Genomic DNA, 21,992 nt, shown 5'->3' with positions numbered 1-21,992 from the left:
TAATTGCATAGATAGAGGCTAAACGGTGAGACGAATTTATTAAGCCTAATTAGTTCATGATTTGACAATGTGCTGCTACGGTAACCATTTGCTAATGATGAACTAATTAGGCTTAATAGATTCGTCTCGCCGTTTAGCCTCCATCTGTATAATGGGTTTTGTAAATAGTCTACATTTAATACTCCTAATTAGTATCTAATCATTTGATGTGATATGTGTAAAAAATAAGCAAAGAAACCAAATACCCCTGATTCTATGCAAGTCCCGGTTCCCGGATCCAAAACCGGTCACCAATGGCCATAGCCCATAGTCCCGGTTCCCGGATCCAAAGCCGGGCTGTGCCGGTCACCAATGGCCATAGCCCATAGGCCACCGCCTCCTCACGTGCCGGTACCGGCGGCTGGCCCCATCAGGCCAACGCCCCCGTCCGTCCTGGACGTTTCAAGCGATGGGTCGCATCCACCGTACACGCGACGACTAGCTCGATCCCGTCCCTTCCTTTAAAACCTTAGGTCACGGAGCCGAAGGCCCTTATCAGCGAACACACTCACTGACTTGTGGGCCAACCAAACTCGTGGCCCAGGAAGTAAGTGGGTCAGAGTTAGGCGTGATGGGTCAACACGGCGGGCGGGCGACGTGCCAGGGCGTTACGTGGCAGGGGGCACATTCACCGTCGACGCAGCGCGTGATCTTACGTATGCCGTCCGTGTAAAACACCAGCGACGGTTACCCCACCAAACACAAAGGTCACTGACATGGTGGGCACCCAAGGACACGAGGTCCACCTGTCAACGAAAACTCCCTGTACGTTTCGGCGATGCTTAGTTTGGAAACCGATCTCCTTCCGCTGTCTTGCAGTGCAAGAGAGGAGGCCGCACGGCACGCTCGGATCTTCGGGCTTCCACGCACGTAAAAGCCCCGGAATTCCCCCCCTAATCACCAGACTACCAAGCCCCGCGCCGGGGCAGTTTGGGGAACGGGGAAGCGGTGGCAGAACGGTGAATGGCGAGCCATGCTCCAGGGCAGAATGGGGAGAGCGCAAAAGATAAAGCCTTCTATTTGGACCCCCGGCGCTGCTTCCCATCGCCATTGCTGCCCTCTTCTCTTCTTCCTCCCTCCCCCCCTAACTCCTCTGTTCTTCTCACAATTTTCCTTGTGAATTTCCTGCCGGTTTCCGGCGCCTTTTATTTGCTCCTTGCATCGAGACGTAGACCAAGAGGGAGGTGAGTAATTGGCGAGCGGTGCGAGAACGAAGACGAGACGACGGCTGCGGCGGCCGGAGGCCATTTTTGATGCGTGGCGCCGTTGAGGTCCACGCGATTGGCAGAGACGTCGCGTCCGCGAGCCCTCTGAGACTCAGAGACCCTCCGGCATTGGACATGATGAGGTAGCCGGCAGATCTCCGGGCTCTCGCCTCCTACCTCTTGTTCATCTGGTTTCCCGGTTCTTATGCGGCTGTCCGCGTTACAGATCGAAGTGTGCTCTGTTTTTCATCTTGTTTCCGTTTGTTTCTTCTTCGGTTTCTGGTCTCGTCTTCTCTCTGCCTATGGTTGGTGAAGGATTTGGTTTGTTCGCCGCCGGCCGGAGCTGGTCGCCCTTGTCAAATTTCTGGCCTTTGGGCCTTCGCTTTGTTCATCCGCTTGATGTTTCCAATCTCCGTCGTTTCGGTTTTTGGATTCCATGTTCTTGTTGCAGTTTGGTTGATCTGGACTCCTGTATCTCCATGCCGGTGTCGCCAATTCGAGCGGCCGTGCTGACCGTCCTTGTTGGATGTTCTTCATCTTCTCGTTGCGCAGGCTTCTGCCGGTCAATGTTTCCTTGGTTTTTTCTGCTTTTCCGGCTGTTTTAACTGGATAACACCAATCCTTCTGTTGTTTGTTGTCTCTGATTTGAGACCTTCGATGCTCTTCTGTGTTTTTTGCTGTCTGATTTGAGGCCTTCGATGCTCTGCTGGTGGAGAGGACCGCTGCTGTTCATCACACCGCCGGAGTAATTTTTCTTGTTTCATCTGCCGTCGCTTCTCTTCCGAGTTCCGGTTGTGTCGCGTTCTTTCGTTCGTCTCGCTTTACTTGGGTTTCAACGAGCTGTTGATGTTGCAATTTTGCGGTCGTTTTGGTCTCTGCTTGGGTGTTCAACCTGCGAGGCGATCGATCTGTTTGATTCCTCGTTTCGCTAGCCGCTGCAATGGAGCAAGCGATCCGTTACTTGCATTTCTCAGTGGGTCTCCGTGTTCCATCAAATCGCTGATATGCGCCCCTCGATTCGTTGCAGGTACCAAAGGCTAAGCCCGGACTGCCTCCCGCTCGGCAACGGAGGCGGCGGCGGAGGCGCCGTTCCACGGAAGTCGGCGTCGAGATCCTCCTTCAAGGACGACGACGTCCCGGCCGTGGCAACGGACGGCTCCCGCCTCGCCTCGTACCTCGCTGCCACACCGCACGAGTCCAAGCCGCTTCGCGCCCGCGCGCCGCAGCCGCCGCCTTTATCAACGTCGGCGGCCGGCCGGAGCCCGGCGCGCGACCACGCGCACCACCACAACTCCGACTCCTCCGACACCACCTCGCCGACCTCCACCGGCGGCGGCGGCGGCGGTGCCGTCGTCGGCGACGTGCTGCTGCAGTGGGGGCACAACAAGCGGTCCCGCTGCCGGCGGGACTCGGCCGCCGCCGCGCCGTCCGCGCAGCGCCGGCAGGCCGGCGTCGGCGGCGGCGTCAAGATCCAGCGGCGTTCGTCGGCGCCGGCGGCGGAGAAGCTCATGCCGCCGCCGCCCGCAGCCGGCTCCTACACGCGCGGGTCCAACCTGCGGGCGGCGTCCTCCTTCCCGTCCCGCGCGTCGGCCTCCACCGCCGCCGCCGGAGACGCCCGCCACGGCAGCCACCACCCGCCCCACCACCACAGGTAACGAACGAACGACACGGCCTCCCCTCTCGCTTCGTATCCTGCGCGTCTCCCCCCCCCCCCCCCCCCCCCCCCCCCCCCCCCCCTCGCGGCGACCTTTTTTTTTTTCTGTTTCCGGTTTTGCCCCCGAGGAAACTACTGCGGCCATCTCACAAGCAGTTGCAGTCGTGGGTGGTGGTCGCGTTCTTTGGGTGGGTTCGTGCCTTCGCGTTGCTGCGGTGGTGTTATTTATCCGCTTTGGTTTTCTCGTCCTTGGGCTCGGCCGGCCCGGGTCTCTTTTGGTTTTGGTGAGCTGTACCGCCACATCTTTCAGCACCGTAAGGAGAGTCGGATGGGAGATTCCTTTCCCCTCTTTTCCTTCAACGCATCATTTATTTTCTTTTTTTTCTGAAAAATTAAAATAGGTTTTGTCTGAATATTTTAGTTTCGATTTGATCTGGATCGTTTCATCTTTTAGCCCATTTTTGTGGTATTTATTTATATTTTTTAATGATTTTTTGGGAAAGTTGTGTCTGTGGATCTGCGGTGGTGCGGTGAGGTGGTGGTAACCTTACCTTCATTGACAAATCCGTGGATATATGGCGAGAAAGCAGTAGCCGTTTTTGTCACACATTGTTGCTGCCTCATTCTGCATGTGGGGGCCCTATCAATATTTCCACATCTTCCTCCCAAATCGCTTGATGGTTGTACTTCGTCTCGTCGATTAGGAGTGATTTCGTCCGATTGTTTGGTTAACTTTGTTGGAATTTGGGGGCACCATGGCATGAATTGCTCAAGGTCAAGAGGAGGGAAAAGGTAGTACTAGAGGTAGGGTAGATGGTTATAAATATGCACACCTCAACTTCGCATCCATCCTTTCCTTTCCATGTAGAAAGAGACTGCAGGAGCAGAGCAGCGGCCCTGCTGGTTTTGCTTTGCTTATATTGAATACAATCCATCTTGCTGTGGTAGGAAGGATTGCAGCCTCAACTCGACTCCCTCGTAGCCGTAGCACCAATCCACCACCACCCGACCCACCACCCTTGTTCCCCTTTTGCCTCAACTTGCCAACCACCGCATCATCGCTGCCACCACCACCACAGCAATCTCATCATCATCGTTAACACCTCGTTCTCCTTTTTCCCTCTGGTGGTATGATCAGGTCCGTCGAGGAGCGATCGGGCGGCGGGCAGAAGCGGTCGTTGCCGGACAAGGCGCACAAGTCCGCCATGGACGCCATCCTGCACATGGAGTCCAAGAACAGCCATCACCACCACCACGACTCGCCGTTGACTGCCAACGGCGCGGTCGCCGCCGGCGAGAAACTGGGCGCGGAGCGGTTCGAGCTGCCGCGGATCTACATCTCGCTGTCGCGCAAGGAGAAGGAGGACGACTTCCTGGCCATGAAGGGCACCAAGCTGCCCCAGCGGCCCAAGAAGAGGGCCAAGAACGTGGACAAGACCCTCCAAGTATGCGCCTCCGCAACCACCTGCCTGGCCTGAGCTCGATCTGATCCGATCTATTGCCGCCTGCTCCGTTCTGATCACATAACTTACATGTGCTCCCCTGCTTTTTTTTGTGTGCAGTTTGTCTTCCCGGGGATGTGGCTGTCAGATTTGACGAAAGGCCGGTATGAGGTGCGGGAGAAGAAATGCGTGAAGAAGGTACAAATCCAATCTGCTCCGATCTGGTCTTCCTCCGCGCCCTTGACGCTTTAATTTCATGCAGCTTATTCAGCGACGATAATCTTTCCCAACTTTCAGTTTCGTGTTGCTGAAAGAAAAGGAAACGACGAAGAAAATCGCTTAGAAATGGGCGCATGGGGGTTTGGGTGCGAACAAATAAAATGCAAAACAAAGCTGCAAAGCTGCAAAATAAAATCGCTTATAGTTGCCCTTTTGTTTTGAGATGGCCCCCCTCGCCTCACGTGGGACCCATGACCCGTGATGCTCCGTGTCCTCATTGATGACGGCACTAGTTCATTTTTGCTCCAGCCCCGGCTTTATTATTGCTGTGGACGTGTGAGGGAGATAGATGGATGGAACGAGGCCGAGCCTTCTGGCTTTGCCCTTAACCTGAGGAGTCTTCCAGGTTTTGCTTCGTTGTCTCTGCTATGATATGTGCTTTTCCAAGCAAAAACAGCACGCAAGAACACTCCTGCCCGCACTAATACAAAACATCGTACCTCTTGCACGGTGACAAATCGATTTATTGTGATCTGCTCGGTTGGGGGTGGGGTCCACGTGTCAGCTGGTTTCGAGCCGGTTTCACTGACAACTGGGCCCTCAGTAACGTGTAGTATAGAGACATGGATGTGTCGCTTTGCTAGGACCACCGTGATATGGGCCCGGATAGAGTTTGGAATCGTAACCATCGAAAAAAGAAAGGAAAAAAAAAGGAACTAAAGGGTGCTGGTCTCTTTGGATCAAAGCGTTGCATGTTTTATTCTGATGGGATTTCAGCTTATCACGCTGATGTGGAAGTGGAAAGGCCCTGGCAAATAGCAACGGCCATCTATTTGGCTACTCCAAGGACCAGCTCGAATCTTGTAACATGAACTCTGATTGTTTAGTTGAGTATTAAAAGTTCTTGGTTGGGTCGCGCTTGGGTGTGTTAGAATACTGTACGAGCGTAGGTGCGCACATGCGCATGACCTGAGCACGCTCTCGCTTACGAAACCTACCGGTTGATGTTCCTGCATAAGCACGGCATGATCTAACTGAAAATCAATCTCCCTGTGTTTGGATTGCAGAAGCGAAGAGGGCTGAAAGGGATGGAGAGCATGGACAGCGACTCCGAGTGACTGCGAGGCGGTCAGGTGAGACAGCAAAAAGGGGGCAATAAGATGGAGACGCAGCCAGCCACGGGTGGAAGCTGGAGGAGGAGAAAGATCACCGGTAGCTTAGGCAACGGGAGAGAGGGGGAGGCTTGGTGTTGAGGGTGTAGAAAGAAATGGGAGAGAAGATGGGAGGAGACGCTGAGGGCAAAGGGTCGTCGCCGCCGCTCACCTTGAGCCGCTGCTGCCGTCGCCCTGGGAAGCGTCTGGGGAGTGAGTGAGGAAGGTGGTGCTATACCGGCTGTATTTTTGGTGGTGAAAGGAGGCGGCTGTCAGGTTTCGTCTTGAGCTTCCATTTTTTTTTCTCAACGCGGCCGCGATGGCAATTCTGCTGTGAGATCTGAGCTGCTGTGGGCGGTTTTGTTTGCAAACGTTACACTGATGCTTGTGCATAGTTTTTTTTTTAACGAACATGCTTGTGCATCTGTTCGCCAGCTTCTCTTTCGGCGATCCAAGTAGTATAACGCAGTCAGTCTCTGCCTCTGTGCTCCCACGCGGTTTACTCTTGATCTGAAACGTGGACACCGATTCCAGAGAGCGCGTCTTACGCTAAACTGAAAACTAGTGATAGACCGGTTGTTGACGCGACGGGCTGGACTGGGCTTTGTCTGGACGACATGGGCCTGGCCCTTTCGGTGTTCAAGTGCAGTCGCCTACTTTTGGGTTATGTGGCTCGCTCGCTACTTCCAGCTGGATTAAAAAATAGGAAAAAATGGATCTATGACACCGAAAATCCGCGTTTTAGCGAAAGATATATCCGTTTAGATATCTACCATTCCATGCCGTTTTCCGTCCATCCGTCTGTCTTCTCCGTTGAAGCCGTGGAAATCTCCTCGGACCTCGGCCATGCCAACCAGCCCTCCGCTGCGTTGAAGCCGACCCGCTGTGCCCCGCGTTACTTTCTTCTAGTTGCAAAAATTAAGCATCTGGATGGTCAAGTGATATATTCACGCCATCAAATGGAGCTCCGTCCCATCCAAATCGAGCCCATCGATAGCTAAATCAAGCACCGTTCCTGTCAAATGGAACCCTGATCAAGCTCTAACCCACCCAAATCGAGTTCTTTCATGGCTAAATCGAACCGTCCGGTGGTCAAATCGAACCTGCAGGCTACCAAATCAGGCTCTACTCAACCCCAAATTGAGCTGGTTCATGCATTAGCGGTAGGAAGAGAGACTGCCCTACTTCCCCAACTCCGGCAGAGTGCCGCCGCACTCGATCTCCGCATCCGGTGAGTCCTGGGTCGATTCTTCGCGCCTACAGCACTGCAATGACACCTCGATTCCATTCCGAGCCTCCATTCTGCCTCTTTCCGGCAGGACGACAGGAGCAGCTCCGAGGGAATGGGCGCGGCTCAGCACGAGCACGGACGAAAGGAATGCCAGCTGACGGAAGTTTGCCACAAGACGGGACGCGCCGGCAGTGGCGGAGCCGAGATGCGGCGCGGCGGACTATAGTGGAGCCGAATTGAGGGCGAGCTGAGTGGGGGCGTGCGGCCTGCTGTGGTGCTGCCTGCCCTTCTCGGCGTCAGGCGAGCTGAGGACGAAAAGGCCGCTGATTGATGTGAAAACGGCAAAATAAACGGAGACGACGCATTGTGGATGGAAACCTCACCGAGTGGTAGATATCTAAATGGAGACATCTTTTGCTGGTATTAAAGTGTGCCAAAACGTATTGTCATAGATCCAATTTTTTCTAAAAAATATGGCAAAAGCTTGTCATGGACTCGTTGGTGGCTGAGATCTCATCGAGCACGACTAGATCCAGCGTAATAATTGGATTATTTGCAGGTGGGGTTTATTCTATGATCTTGACACGGCTGATGCCGACCCTGCGTTGAAACCGAACGGCACCGCCGGGAAGTCTTCCATTCCATCCAAGGCAAAGGGAAGGCGACGACGGCGGCGACTGGGTGTCTCTCTGATGGTACGAAGCCAAATTGCTCCGCCGGCTGCCTGTCCCTCTCTGACGGGTGGGTGTTATAATTGGAGCAATTGGGTGGGAGATGGGGGACAAGACAAGTAGACGACCCGGCCTTGTAACTTTTTCTCCATCTGCTTTCATCTTTTCTTCCTCGGGCAAGCACTGGCTGCTACTAGTAGTACGGAGTGCCGTGGGGCGAGGGAACACACGGTGGCTCGGCCGGCACAACGCCTCCGCACCAGCTTGCTCTTCTCCATGTCTGCCTCCCGCGCCAGCGTAGGCGAAACGTCAACAGGAGAGATTTGAGGAGCTAGTGTCGGTGCGCATGTGCGTAAGAGACGGAAAGGCTTTTGGCTCCTGCGCACGGAAGAGTTCGGCGCGGCGTGCATGAGGGAGGCCGCCCAGAGGGCCAGAGCCCGTACGGCGCTTCTCGGCGGGCGGACGCCGGACGGAGAAGAAACGTAAGACAAGGAAGAGGCGTCTGTGCCGGAACGTCGGCGCGCGGTGCATCCGCCCGAGTTGCCCGTGGCGTAGACTCCCGCGCGCACCCTGCCTGCTGGTGCTGGTTGGGTTGCGTCGGGCGGGTCGCGGTCGTCTGCCGAAGTCGCTTTGCCTAATACGCCGCTGGGTGAAGCGAGCACACGCGACGCGAGAACGCTCGCGCTCGCACGCAAAGGACGACGACATGCGGCCTCTCGCTAGTTGCGCCTTCACTTCGTCCCAACGTCTGCCCTGGAAGGCTGGAAGCCAGTCGATTTCCCTTCCGCTTCCGCTTAGGTTCCTCTTATCTCTGCTGGATTGATAAGGAAACCGACGCGGAATTCGGGAAGGAAAATACTACCCGCAGCAGGTGCACATGCGGGTGTATGGTGTATCGTGTATCCGCGCGTATGCGGCATCTCTAAACGACGAATCCTGCGGACAATATCTTGCTTGTCATTGGGCCACGTCTTGCTGATCTTTATACCGTCAGATCCGAGGCAAGGATTCAATCTGGCCGTTCCTCTCGGGCCTCGACAGGTTCGTGACTCTTCAGGAGATTTCACGTCGCTCCGGCCCGTCCTTCGAACGCTCTCCGCCTGCGCACGCCGAAATCATCGAGAGGCATCAACGACGACGTCGTTTCATCTGGAAGCACCTATGGGCGCGCTCACTCGGGATGCATGACGCGACCAGCCGATGCGTGTGCGTGGCCACTGGCGCCTCCTCCACCACGCCATCAAGGGTTTCTTGCCGCGTGAGCGGCGATGCGGCGGCAGCCACAAGGACAAGGGCGAGCTTCTTGCCATGGTGTCCCAGCCCGTGCTAACCGTCTTCTTCTTCTATCCATCCTCTCCCCCGTCTCCCGAAGTCTCCTCTCCCTGTTCGCACCGCCCATCCGGATCCATCACCGTCGTCTTGGAGACCCACTGATTGGACGAGATCCCCACGCTGCCTGTGTCCTCCACTGCCTTCTCCGTTGTACCCACCTCTAGGCCGCGAAAGCTGATAGCCCGGCACACTGGGGACTTCCAACCGCGGGTTACGCCTGCTGGGTGTTCGACGTAATCCATGCACACCATGGAGCGCGCCGCAGGCCGTCCCACCACGCCACGGGGTGTCGCCGCTGCGTTCGTGAGGTTGAGCGCACGGTGCCATGCCGGGTAAGCCGTCGCGCGAATGTGGCGAGTGCCGTGGCACAATGTCGCGGGCGGCTGCGTGCGTGCTGCACTGGGCCGTTCGTGAGGAAGGCCGGACCGCCGGAGCACACGCGACAGCGGTGGCAGCACCAAAAGAACGCCGCCCAAGAGGGGCGTACTGCCATGCTGCAAAAGAGCCGTACACGTAGCCGCTGAATGCCGTGGAAAAGGGACCGAGGGAGAAGCTCATCTACGTCACCTCTGCAACAGGGCATGCTTGCCTCATGCTTAATCAACAACTAAAGAAAATTAGGCATGAATGTCACGAAGTATGAAAATGCAGTACGACCTGACGAAGAGGAGCGGCCACCTGAGGGATATGAACTGTTCTGACAGTTATGTGGTTGAAGAAAATTGGGCATCAATGTCTATGGTGATGATACAGTGATGATGTGCATCATATAACTGAAGTATGAAGTGCACTGCCGATTTTACCTTCGATAGGTTGTTTATTATCTCTTACCGAACTGAACCTTTTCATTCTTGCTAAAGTGCTCATTTGAAGATTTGTTCTAATCAAACTTTTCATGATAACGGATAACATGCATGTGTGCTTCATTGCATCTTATGTTGCACGTAGTGCCAACCAAAGGGTCAGAACCAAAACAAACAACATGGGTTGGAACTTCGAAGGATTGTGTTAGCCCTACCCAGGCACAACTCGTAGAACACAGCATTCTAATTCTTCGTATTGTACACGCAGTCGCATATTATAATTGTAGGTTCACCACTGGCCTTCTCGCAGATGGCTATTTTAGTGGAAGAAGATGGCTATTTTAGTGGAAGGAGGAAGGAATACTAGCTAGCCACGGGAGGCGGCAGTGCGGCGTGATACACGCGTGGTTGCTTTCCAATTCGTCCGGACTTGACCTAGGCATCGTACGAAGCCAGTGGTGACGCCAGCATCAGGCCAGAAAAGATTTGTGCTAAAACACATTTATGTTGACGTGTTGTCTAACTGCTAGCAACTTTGAACTAAGTAGAAATGGGCATCTATGCTGGCGGCCGCCCGCCAGTAGAAATGGATTTGTGCTAGCGGGTTTCTTAATCGTCTGCTAGCAGAGATGCTGATCTGTGCTGGCGGGCGCTTAAGATGCCCGCCAGCACAGATAGTTTCCCTTTTGAATTTTAATTTTCCCCACCATATTTTCTAATTTTATTTTCCGCCAATTCTAAAATTATTATTTTCTGCCAATTTAAAATATGTATCACCAACCACAAATCAAATTAAAACATGAACAATATATAAATTTTCATACCATTAAACATTCCACAACAATATTACATAAATATGAAATATTCATATTCACTACTACATAAAAAATAAAAGAAAAATATATAAAATATCAAAAGAAAAAGAAAAACAAAAGAAAAAAAGGCCGGTGCGTCCTGCCACCCGTGCCTCCGTGCCACTCGCTTGGTGCCAGCCTCGCCCGCCCGCCGCCCATACCCCCGCGCCCGGGGTCGACTGCCGTCGCCACTCGACCCACTCACCACCTGCACTAGTCATGGTTGTGCGGGCTTTGCCCGCGCCACTCGCTTGGTGCCAGCCCACCCGCCACCTGCTGCGATGGGGCTGCCGCCGCCGCGCGCCCACCGCCCGCACCCCGTGTCTACGACCGGTCACCGCGCCTGCCGCCCGCGCACCCATGCCTGGGGCTGGCCGCTACCGCCATGCGCGCCCCCGCGCCGCTCGCCTGGTGCCGTTCCCACCCGCCACCCACACCCCCGCGCCTGGGGTTGGCCGCCGCTGCCGCCGGGCACGCTTGCCACCCGCGCCGGTCAGGGCCGCCTGCACGCGCCGCTCGCCTAGTGCCGGCCCTACCACCTGCTGCGCTGGGGCCACCGCCGCCGCGCACTCGGCTGCCCGTGCTGCCGACTACCTGCGCCGGCCAGGGTTGTGCCAGCTACCTGTGCGTCGGCCAGGGCCAGGGAGAGAGTGAGAGATGAGCGTGGAAGGGATTGAGAGGGATGGGTTTGAGAGAGATAAGGCCTGAGCATGTGGGTGGGAGGGAGACAAGGTGCTGAGCCAGGCCAACCTCGTTCACCCAATGGGAGATCATCATTTCAGAGGTGTGGATCCCTGATGTGGCGACCACCATAAATTTAGAAAGCATTTGTGCCCGCGGGCAATAAAGCCGCCCACCAGCAGAGATGGATCTATGCTGGCGGGCATCATTATAGCCCGACAACATAGCTAATTTAAAAAAATGAAAAGTTTTTTAAAATTAGTAAATGAATTCAAACATGTCTGAAACTTGTACATATGAGCATACATGTCACATAGTGCATCTAAAAATTACAGTTGATAGAAATCATAATTTTTATTAATTAGTTAGTTCACATTAGTTCACAAGCTTAAAGCCTCACTTGAGTTACTTTGAAATGTTTTAGATGAAGTATACATTTGTGAACAATATATATTCCAATTTTCTTATAACGTATTGAAACTTTTATGTCAAGATTGTGAACTCATAAAATGATTCCATACTAATTTATATAGTTTTTGGACCACGTTTAGATATTATTAGAATTTATTTTCACTAAAAGTTTTAATAGAAGCGAGAAATGTACCTAAAAATTTTGTGAATCTTTCATGGACTTTCATGGTTTGAGTTAAAATGAAACATGTGTCTTTAATGTCATTTTTTTGAATTTTTTTGATCTTATTTTGAAAAGTTTAGTTCAAATACATGTTAATTCCAATAAACATCCTTATAATCATTTAAACCTTAGAAAATAGTAAATCACTTATAAATTTTTTGCAACACCTACACAACAAAATATACGTAGTCTAATATATGTTAAAAATATATCATGATATGTAAAATAAAGTTTTTAACTAGTTTAAATTTTTTGTCCCTTCCACCCATATAAATTGAAAATCATTTGTGCTGAGCCCGGACCTTTTGTGTTGGCGGGTGCCAACATCGCCCGCCAGTACTGCAAATCCCATGAGCCAGCACAAATTTTTTATGACCTGGGGCGCGTCTTCTGTCTTTTGTTCTAACGCAAACCGGTGAACGTAAATTACAAAAAAATAAAAACAAAAAAACCGGTGAACGTCTTCAGTCGCAGGACGCTACTGGCTACTGCAAGCATCGGCTCGGTTTGAGCTATCAATAATCCTCGTGTTACTTTACTCGTCCTTATTGGAGGATTACCAATGAATAAGCCATCATGTCGTCGTCATGCTCCTCCTGGAATTTCCGCAGCAACTCTTAACGGTTGATGCAATGATGCGTGTGATAGAGATAACACGAGGTACGTGTCTTGGGGATTTATGATGAAAGGGTGAGTACGAAGGTTAGACTGCACGCGTTCTCGTACCGCTCCATCTCTGAATCTCAGGCGCTTCCCTTGCATTTTCGCATAATATGCCTTGGCCCCTACCCCTTGTCTCTCTGAAATGGAGGCGCGATTCAGGCTTCAGTGGCAGTCGCCAGTCATCAGTGCCTGCATACGCCCTACGGCAGTACGGCAACATGTATAACTCCTGTGCTCGTGGTTATTCTTCATCGTTTTCGCTTGTTTATGATCCCGAGGAAGTTGATCTCTAGGACCAGGAGTGAAATCCCCGCGCTTCTGCGAGGCACAGGATAGAATATTTCTCTACGTTTCACATTTCTGCTGCATCCTGGTAGCAACAATCGGTAGGACGCAGGAATAGGAGGGAGAGAGTAGCCGAGCAGGGACAACGCACATGCATGATTGCTATCAGCATTTTCTGTGCTAGATCCACTTGCTCAGCAAAAAATCAAGGTTCCATTTCCTTCACCCTGTCTCAGGTTTCACATCATCCTTGGCAACTGGCTCGAGGGGAGCAGGAAAAATTTAATCCGCGGACAACCCGGGGAAGGCCTTGCCGAAACCGCCTGTCTCTCCACATATCCCGCTGCCTGTTTCTTCAAAGCAAATCATTGAAATCGGGCAACTCTGGACGAACAGCCAGCCAGCACGGAAGCAGCCGCTTCTCAGCATCTGAGGAATGAAGTCACCAGTCCAATGACTGTATGCCCGAACTATGCGAACCACGGCTTCCATGCTTAGCTGCTAGCTTACACTTTGGAAATAGGACCCTTCACGAATCGTTCTCCAATTTCCGTTGCATGCGTACATGATCGATTTGGCCGTCGCATAGTAATGCAGGCACCTAAGAAGAGTACTAGCTGCATATGCCATGTCGATGTGTAAGGCCTTCTCCAATATTACGTCCTCACATATATTTTAGTCTAATCCACGTCTCATGCAGATATTTCTAAATTATGTGAGAATGATTCATAGGATCACCTTGTATTGGGTAGTGTATTAAAAATTAGACCATTATAGTAGTTGTCACTTATTGAACCACTCTCGAGGGGATCTGAAAAAAGAGTGCAGCAAACTATGTTCACCTATCGGCAAACAAGTCAGAACTCAAAAAAAATTATCTGCTTCCATCACGAAGTCTTAGATAAACTACAACTTTCTAGTTACAAATTGTTTCTAAAAAACTACGAAGGATCAAAAGATTATATCATAAATTGAGCTGGGGCATATGCCCTTACAAGTGTTTTTATGGTGTGCTTAGTTTAGTACCATGGTTTGCTGGCACATTTTTTCTTTTCCTTTTCTTTTTCTTTTGACGGAGCTGGCAAATTGTTTTCACTTTTCAGTGAGATTAAAACCTCCGGAAGTAGCATGATATGAGCTGTCAAGCGCTAGCTATTTTTCTCGAATCATGCCCACAAATTAGAGCGGGTAGGTGTTTCATGCTAACCCAGGTGAAATACAACTTTTAAAGTGCAAATTGTTTCTAAAAAAATATTAATGATCAAAATTTTATGTCACAAATTGAGTGGAGGCTTACGCCCACTAGTGTTTTGAAGATGTATTTGGTTTGAGGATATTTTGAAACGGGATGCTCTTGACTCATGTTTTGGTTGAATGAACGGTCTTCCAGTCTTCCTGACCATCGGGTCAGCCTCTTGCTCTTGACGATCTTGCTCCGACTCATCAGTCATCTAGCAGCTGCAACCCCGCCTCGTGTTGCCACTCCCGCGGGATAAGTTGGTCCTAATGTTTTTAATAAATGAGTTCTCCTGCATCCAAGAGGAATATTCTTCCCTGGGACCATCTCATTCCATCCATATCGAGTCTCATCCCGAACTATGGGCTCAGCTCCAATTATATCACCCTATCCCAAATATGTGCTAGACGCATCCTTAAGGCATCGGATCTTAAGGCATCGGATAGGCCATTACCATTCATTATGGGACATTGCTAGTGTGCCACAACATTATGAGGCTGTCAGAGCTTTTAGACCATTTCCAATTTCCAGCGCAAGTTCGATAGAGACTTCATGCACATTAAATAGGGTGAAACATTAGCATCTATGATGGCATTACATGATAATCATGGAACTGGGTTTAGACTATTTTTAAGACTATGAAAATCTGTTGAAACTTACATTTTGAGGATAGAGATAGAGAGTGTCATTTCATCCTACCGTGTTCAATTCCTTGCCTCAGCTAACCCATAATACTACGAAATGAAACTATGCATTAGAGCGTAGTTTTACTTATCAACTCAAATCTTTTCGGATAGCGTGTCACATTAGTAACTGCAAAATGACTGATCTTACTCGTGTAAACAAGGGTTCATGGCCCACAATTTCACGGTTCTTAATTTCTTCAATAAATGACCAAAAACGTCAATTTCTAAGTGTCACCTAGCTAAAATTTTGTCTGCCTTCAGCTTCATTTAGTCAGTCCGTCTTTTGTCCACTTCCTGTTATTGGGCTCAATGTCAGCTTCTGTTGTGTTCTCTTATAAGTTTCGGCCCATGTTTCTTCTGTAAAAGATTTACGTGTTCTGTTCTACCATATGCAAACTGGCGGCAACAAATTTTCCTCGTGACAGCTTATGTGCCAGTTTCTTTCATAATTTATCGTCAGGTTACCAACATTAGCTGGATTATCAACTAGTCTAACCTTTTTTAGGTAAAACAAGCCCGGAGCAGAACCACATATATCAATCAGGAAACGATGCTTTTATCTTTTTGCTCATGCTCAGAATACACACATATGTCCTGATCTAGGTGTACCATGTCTCATCTTGTTGTTCCAAAATATTGATCACTTTGTCTTGTTCCGAAAAAAACTCTCTAATTTTGACAAAGTTTATAGAAAAACCATATATTATTTTTTTCCCCAACCAGACCTTTAATAGGAAGACATGAAAGAATTGAAATGAGGGGAAGGTCACTGGAGATGGCAGTCCTGTGTGAACCGTATCCACTGGCCTCTATAGTGAAAGCTCTATCAAACGATGGAGGGTGCATTCCAAACACATGGACAGAAAGAAAAGCGTACACAAGTGTAAGATAAAACTATATCATTGAGCGTACACAATAATGAGATAAAACTATTTCTCTAATCAAAGTGTACACAAATATGGTTTAAGTTAAGATTTGTAAACAAAGAAAAAAGTCTAGATAGCCCATAATTTATTGTAAGTAGACTACTTTACCCCCAAACTGTAAAACAGGGTTTTGTGAACCTTCAACTACGCAATAATACAGGTCAAACGAACTCCTAGGTGGTTTTGTGGGGTTTTGCCACCGTTGCATGCCACGTTGGCATGGACCCACTTGTCAAGCGTGGTATTTTTTACCTTCCTCCTCCAACAAATCCCTCGGACCCCGGTCGACCGGTCGTCGAGCTTCCCGCGGCTGCGGCCGCCGGGCTCCTCGCGCTGCCCGTCCACGTGACCACGTCCCGGCCGCCATCCCCACCCATGGCCGCGTGGTCGTGGCTCAAGGGGCTCGAGTCGATGCAGGCAAAAAGGGGTCGATGGGAAGGCGCGCAAGCGATGAGGCAGCACGAATCTTGCGGGCGAGTGGGACAGAGCAAGTAGGAGGCGCGCTTGAAGGGACATCGATGCAGGCGAGGCGCGCGACCGAGGATCCCGGGCCACCGCGAGGGGGGGGGGGGGGGGGGGGGGGGGGGGGGGGGGGGGGGGGGGCGGGGGTGGGGCAGCAAGCTCAACCATGAGGGAAGCTATCATCTGAATCAATGGCCGTGGTAACCTCTCATGCCGAGAAGATCCTCGAGCAGCGGAAATGCAAGGGCAATGGAAGACACGGGCTTGGCCAGCGCGGCACTCTCGTCGCCGCGGGCGCGAGCTCCTGCTCCACCGTGAGTCTTGCCGCCATTGCAAGCTGCGGCCAGCGGCCGTGCCGCAAGTTTTGCCCCTGTTGCTGTGTGGACGGACAGTGTGGAGAGCGACTCGCCAGGCGGCGCGAACAGGGGGCGCAGGGAGTCGAGCGGCCAGGGGCGCGTATGTATGCGGGGAGTCGGGCGGCCAGGGGCGCGAGGAGCCGAGCGACGCAGGTGAAGTTGAGGGTAGAAGAAAGATATGACAAGTGGCTCATGCCAGCATGGCATGCCACGGTGGCAAAACTGCCTAAAAACCACCTCAAAACCACCCCAGGAGTCATTTGAATGGTATTGTATAATTCAAAGTCTACAAAACTCGGTTTTATAGTTTATTTAGGGGTGAAGTAATCATCTTACAATAGGTTAGGGATCATATAGACTTTTTCAACACATGAATAATTGAATTTTGCAATGTATACATAAAATTTGGTTCAATTTGGTTAGAACCAATTTGTGCTAATTAATCTTGCAAAGCTTCCGCTTTCATGCTTACATAGGATCCATGAAAAGAACACCTCGTGAGCAATAAACTCCAATAAGGAGCTATTTTCATTCCGCATATCCCTTTTCCCGTATTATTGACCTGTTTGGTACAACAATGGGGAGAAGCGTTTTTCAAATAAGCTACACTAATATGGAAAAAGCGCTTCTCTGAAAAGCGGGTCTAGCCCAACTTCTAAGTTTTAGCCCAACTTCGTTTTAGTACAAATGGAAGCGGTGGGGAGAAGCGCGACCAGGAGAAGCTGGAAAAAAAAAACGCCGTTTGGATACTAGTTCCAGCTTATTTTAGCCGTAAGCATGATTTAAACTGTTCCAAATAGTACCATCGACTGACTTACCAGATCAATGTTTGGGATTCAAACCAAAAGTCATGTTGGGGAGTCCTTCGCAGCAAAGTATAACTCTTAACCCGATTTTTTTTCAGGGAGCTAGAGAAAAGAATTGCATTTCAAATTGAGGTGAAACAGGGCGCAAAGCAGCGTTAAAAGGGCAATGAAATGCTAACACCCGATCTCCATGACCTTTTAGGCATATATCAATAACAGATCGAATGCAAGAAGCTGAATTCAAGGCTCGTCATAGTTGACAATACAATGCATTTGCAGCAAGCCAAACCTGTACTTCTTTTTGGAACACAAACATGTTTGACATTTAAATGTACCCAAATGGAACGTGCAAATCAGATTTGCTCGATAGTCAAGATACAGTACACTTGGTTAATAGTCCTAGATTTTACTTTATACACAGCACTTTTCCCCCAAGATATGTAAGATGATACTTGCAGATACAAGAGAAATGCATGGCCATTGTTCCACATCATACTTTCATGTTTCAGAAAGACCCACCTCACTCCTGATTGATGTCAACAGATATGCTTGAATTCTAACGGAAGAGCCTAGGAACAGATCGTCGTGGTATCTTCCCTTCAAGCTTCAGTCTTCTGTATGCTTCCCTGATGTGGCAAGGCCTAATGGGTCCAGAATCCTTCCTTTCAGTCATCACTATCCTGGCTGCAATACACAATCAAATTGTACGGGAAAAAAAGGAATCAAGAAAGCCATCCTGACAATTTTGGGTGAAAAGAACACTTGCTCAATACTTTATTAACATAGTGAGCCATACTTGAACATTCTGCTAGTCAAGAATAGGTGTTTCACATCACATAATATAAGTGAGCTGGAAAGCAAAATGGACCTCTGGACAGGGGCAACTACAGAAGCCAAACTAAAACATAAAATTGTGCTAGTCGATATTATGGAATATTCAATTGTGCTATAACATAAAATTGGACACTGTGGTTGTCATGCTCAGACACAAGTACTTTATTCAATTCATTAATGTTATAGCAGGTTTTTCAACAGAAATAAAGTAATCAACACGACTATTCTGAACTTGCCTGTTTCAATTAGCTCACCAACAAACATTTTTGCTATCCCTGATACCACAATTGACGTAGGGATAGAAATCTTTTGGCTTCCAGTGATGCTTGTCAATAGCTGCAAGTAAACACAATAATTGATCAACTCTGCAAACATGGCCACAGACTGATTTGAGTAACTGGATAGCAAACACATGATATAACAGGATCAGAGTCAGTTATCATCCTGCCGATTAGCTGGTATGATATTTAAGCTCTTATATATTTCAAGAGGAGTACAACATGACGAAGAAATCAAGTTTCCAAACTAAGAAGAAATCGACTTACCAAACCAGAAAACAATAAGGAAGAAATCAAGTATCCATGCATTTTGAGAAAATAAAAGCTCAAGATATGTCCATCTCGGTATGCTTCATACAAGGCATGCAGCAAAGTAATTCTCCCAACGGAAGTGAAAAAGAAGACAGTCGCTTTAGCAAACAGCATTCATGAGATTTAAGGTACCACAGGATGATACTACGATTAACAGTGCATTCAAGACGATAAAATGCTCTATATGCATATGTTCATTTACAAATCCAAACATTGAGGTGTATTGGGGGGTAAACATGCAAGATACAGATCATTCAATTTATATGATTTTTGGTCATACCCTTTTCATGTTTGATTTCTGAAATCCTGATCTTCGGAATGACTCGTAACGGTTCATCTGCTGTTCCGTAAATTGTGACAGTATAGCACTGACAAAATCAGACAGTTAGAATGCAGACATGATTTCTTAACATAGATACATAATTTTGTATCCATGACGAAATATAAATCCTTTTCTATCTACTACAGAGAAATATAAATCCCAAGTAACAAGTATTGAAGAAAACTTTCTTTCTAAATTACAAATTATCACTGAAACGAGCCTATTGTTGAACACTAACTACTACACTAAAGAAAAGAGCAAACAATGCTAAACACTAATATTGCCCCCGTAACAGGATTCAATTGGCAGATGCTAGTTTTGTTATGCATAGTTGGTCTGTGTGCGGTTAACTAGAGTAAGGATTCACCTACTTGCTGATCCACAAGCAAACATATAAGAATGCAATAGGATAACGGAGAATCAACGAATTTGTAACACCAATAAGCCAAGTACCCAATTACTTGGTTTCTACTTATAAATGATCTCCACATGGTGAAAATAGCAGAATTAGGGTTCGCTGGCTTGCAGTTGCCCAATCGCATATCTACTACTCAAAGAATTACTAGGAATACGAAGAACCAACGAATTTCTACCGCTAACAAGGCAATGGAATTTACTAGATACGAATAATGAACGGGCAAGGCATAATCAGGCACGAACTTCATCTTGGCGAGCTTGTCGGGGTCGCCGGTGCTGGTGGGAAGCTTCTCGAGGTCGACCTCCATCTGGTCCTCCTCGTCGTCTTCATCCTCCTGCTGCTCCCTCTGGACCCGTCCCTTGGCCTTGGCGGCGGCCGCGGCGAGCGCCGCCGGGGCCGACGCCTGCCGCGGTGGCGGGGCGCGCGGGCCGCCGTCGTAGTCCTCGGGGTCGTCCGCGGGTCCCGCGGCGCCGGCTTCCTCCTCCTGCGGCGCCGGCGACTCCGGCGGCGAGTCCTGCTCCTCGACGGCCGCCTCGAAGGGGTCCTTCATGGTGGGGACGCGCGGCGGTGGCGGTGGATGGGCGTGATGAGTCCGATGCGAGAGGCCGGAGCACGGATGGAGAGAAGAAAGAAGAGGTGGGGAAGGGGGGATTGGATCGGAAGCAGTCTGCACTCTCTTTATTTGGGGTCGGTTGCTTGGGCTTTGGTTTCTCGGCTGGGTCGGGCATTTTCTTACGGGGCCTTGTGGGGACGATACGCCGAGTGGGTTGGGCTGAGCTGGGAAGCTCGGGGAACGACGCGGCGCCAAGTGGGCTAACGTGCGTAACTATGGGCCGGATCTCTTGTGAGAGGAGGTTTGAGCGAGAGAGAGAGGGTTTTGTTTGGTGGCTAACCCATGAGGCTTCATGTCAACTCGAGCCTCGTCAGACCACGACGATTAGTCGACAGTGCGCGTCCTCTAACCACAGCTGCAACATCTGCAATCCATTCTAGTTCGTAGCTTCATAACGCAATGATGATGTTTTTATAGTGTACGGTAAATGGTAATCGATAACCACATCCTCATGCTAAGGAAAGTGCGAGCCATCTATCTTTCCTCGTGCTATCCACTATCCTCCGTGTTAAAAACAGCTTATTCCTTTCAGGTCGTGTTCGACAATATGATTTGGCTTTTCTTTCCACCGCGCGTAATGCAAGTGCAATTGCACCGGACAGGAATTTAGGATAGGATTTGCCCCCAGCGCTTTCGTACAATTCGTATCACATGTAGTGGCTGCTTTGTTAACTTAATAACCTAATCGCGCAGCAGCATAGGATTCCCGCTCGCTCATCTTTGACCTCCTCTTTCCATCGCCAAGCTAATCGCGACTAGTTTATTCAGATGCAACAGCAGCGGATCACATATTTTAGGGCCCCAAATTAGGTGCCATCTGCAGACGACAGAAGAGTCCTTTTTGGTGTCATCGATCGTGTTCGCCTCGATCTCTTCCCGTCCTCGTCGACGACAGAGAGCTAGCAAGCGAGTGATCAGTGAATATTCGGCAGCTGCTTCTCTGACCAACTCCCGGCGCCATGATTGCTGCTCTTATTCCTCCAATCGGCTGCATGCGCTCGTCTCGCTTTCGCGGAAAAGAGATGCCCGCCCAGTTGCTCTGCTCTTTGTTTGTTTTTGCGCAATTAGACCTTGACAGAGCGCGAGCATCATTGACAGCGAGTAATGCGCCAGTATTATACGCCATAGAGGCGTCGACTAGAGGAGACCGTATCTGCTGCCCGGGGATCGTATCGGTAGTACCAGCAAGAGCCGGAGCAAAAGGGGGTTTGTTTGGCTTCGTCTGGCCGGTGATGTGTCGAGCTCTCGCTCGCGCTGATGCTACGAGGGCGACACGGGGAGATGGATCGGAATAATCGGATAGATGCATGGCTTGACCCCAAGCGATGATGTCGTCTCGGGTACCTGGCTCGTCTAGGGCATGTGGGATGGGATGCGTCTGGAAACCCTCCTCTTTCGGGCCGTAGAGACAGGTTTTGTTTGATGAGGCTTTCGTTCTTGCTCGTTGTGGTGCAATTCCGCTAGCTTTTAGTTTTTTTCTTTTTCCCTTGTGCGATTCCCACGACAACCATCGAGCATTGCTGTGTGTATAAACCTTTTCCCCTTGTGCGATTCTAGTGGCCATTATGGGGCAATGGTGATAGAGTTGTTTGTGTAGGCTGTATAGCCTACTTTAATTTGTGCTATGTCGATCTACACATGCAATTTTCAGGTGTGTATATATATTATTTGGAGCATATTTTGGCTACATATAACATATAATCATGTTCATCTAACCCAACTGTTTATTAGAGAGATTCCAGGGGAAAGATAAAGAATGACATGGAACATGTGCTTAGTGCTAACCATGGTCCGTGTAAGTGCAACGACAGCTGGCTCAATTAGTAGCCATTGCTTCATCTTTTTCGCCACAGCTGGGTAAAACAACAAATCTCTACA

General features: G+C 49.8%; 2 protein-coding genes across 2 annotated transcripts; one reads left to right on the top strand and one right to left on the bottom strand.

Moving 5' to 3' along the window:
• The first annotated feature begins 1,002 nt into the window (after nt 1-1,002).
• LOC117857196 (uncharacterized) lies at nt 1,003-6,047 on the top strand. The gene is made up of 5 exons (XM_034739713.2): nt 1,003-1,387; nt 2,272-2,895; nt 4,037-4,343; nt 4,461-4,538; nt 5,627-6,047. Exons 1-5 carry the CDS (start codon nt 1,293-1,295, stop codon nt 5,675-5,677), a joined length of 1,155 nt encoding a protein of 384 aa, XP_034595604.1. The 5' UTR covers nt 1,003-1,292; the 3' UTR covers nt 5,678-6,047.
• An 11,562-nt stretch (nt 6,048-17,609) lies between these two features.
• On the bottom strand, nt 17,610-20,161 carry LOC117854490 (transcription initiation factor TFIID subunit 11). Its single transcript, XM_072293653.1, has 4 exons — nt 19,744-20,161; nt 19,042-19,129; nt 18,404-18,507; nt 17,610-18,017 (listed from the first exon to the last, which is right to left on the bottom strand). Exons 1-4 carry the CDS (start codon nt 20,049-20,051, stop codon nt 17,894-17,896), a joined length of 624 nt encoding a protein of 207 aa, XP_072149754.1. The 5' UTR covers nt 20,052-20,161; the 3' UTR covers nt 17,610-17,893.
• Nucleotides 20,162-21,992: the final 1,831 nt, after the last annotated feature.

The sequence above is a fragment of the Setaria viridis genome, chromosome 5 (genome assembly GCF_005286985.2).
Source record: "Setaria viridis chromosome 5, Setaria_viridis_v4.0, whole genome shotgun sequence".
Classification (NCBI taxonomy): domain Eukaryota; kingdom Viridiplantae; phylum Streptophyta; class Magnoliopsida; order Poales; family Poaceae; genus Setaria; species Setaria viridis.
This window is presented reverse-complemented; position numbering and strand designations above follow the sequence as displayed.

Bases quoted from the DNA above. Each gene is read 5' to 3' on its own strand.
- LOC117854490 (XM_072293653.1), bottom strand. From the start codon at position 20,051: ATGAAGGACCCCTTCGAGGCGGCCGTCGAGGAGCAGGACTCGCCGCCG. The intron at 19,130-19,743 runs GTTCGTGCCTGA...TGATTTTGTCAG, and splicing joins GACAAGCTCGCCAAGATGAA to TGCTATACTGTCACAATTTA. The intron at 18,508-19,041 runs GTATGACCAAAA...GTTTACTTGCAG, and splicing joins AGAAATCAAACATGAAAAGG to CTATTGACAAGCATCACTGG.
- LOC117857196 (XM_034739713.2), top strand. From the start codon at position 1,293: ATGCGTGGCGCCGTTGAGGTCCACGCGATTGGCAGAGACGTCGCGTCC. The intron at 1,388-2,271 runs GTAGCCGGCAGA...GATTCGTTGCAG, and splicing joins CCGGCATTGGACATGATGAG to GTACCAAAGGCTAAGCCCGG. The intron at 2,896-4,036 runs GTAACGAACGAA...TGGTATGATCAG, and splicing joins CACCCGCCCCACCACCACAG to GTCCGTCGAGGAGCGATCGG.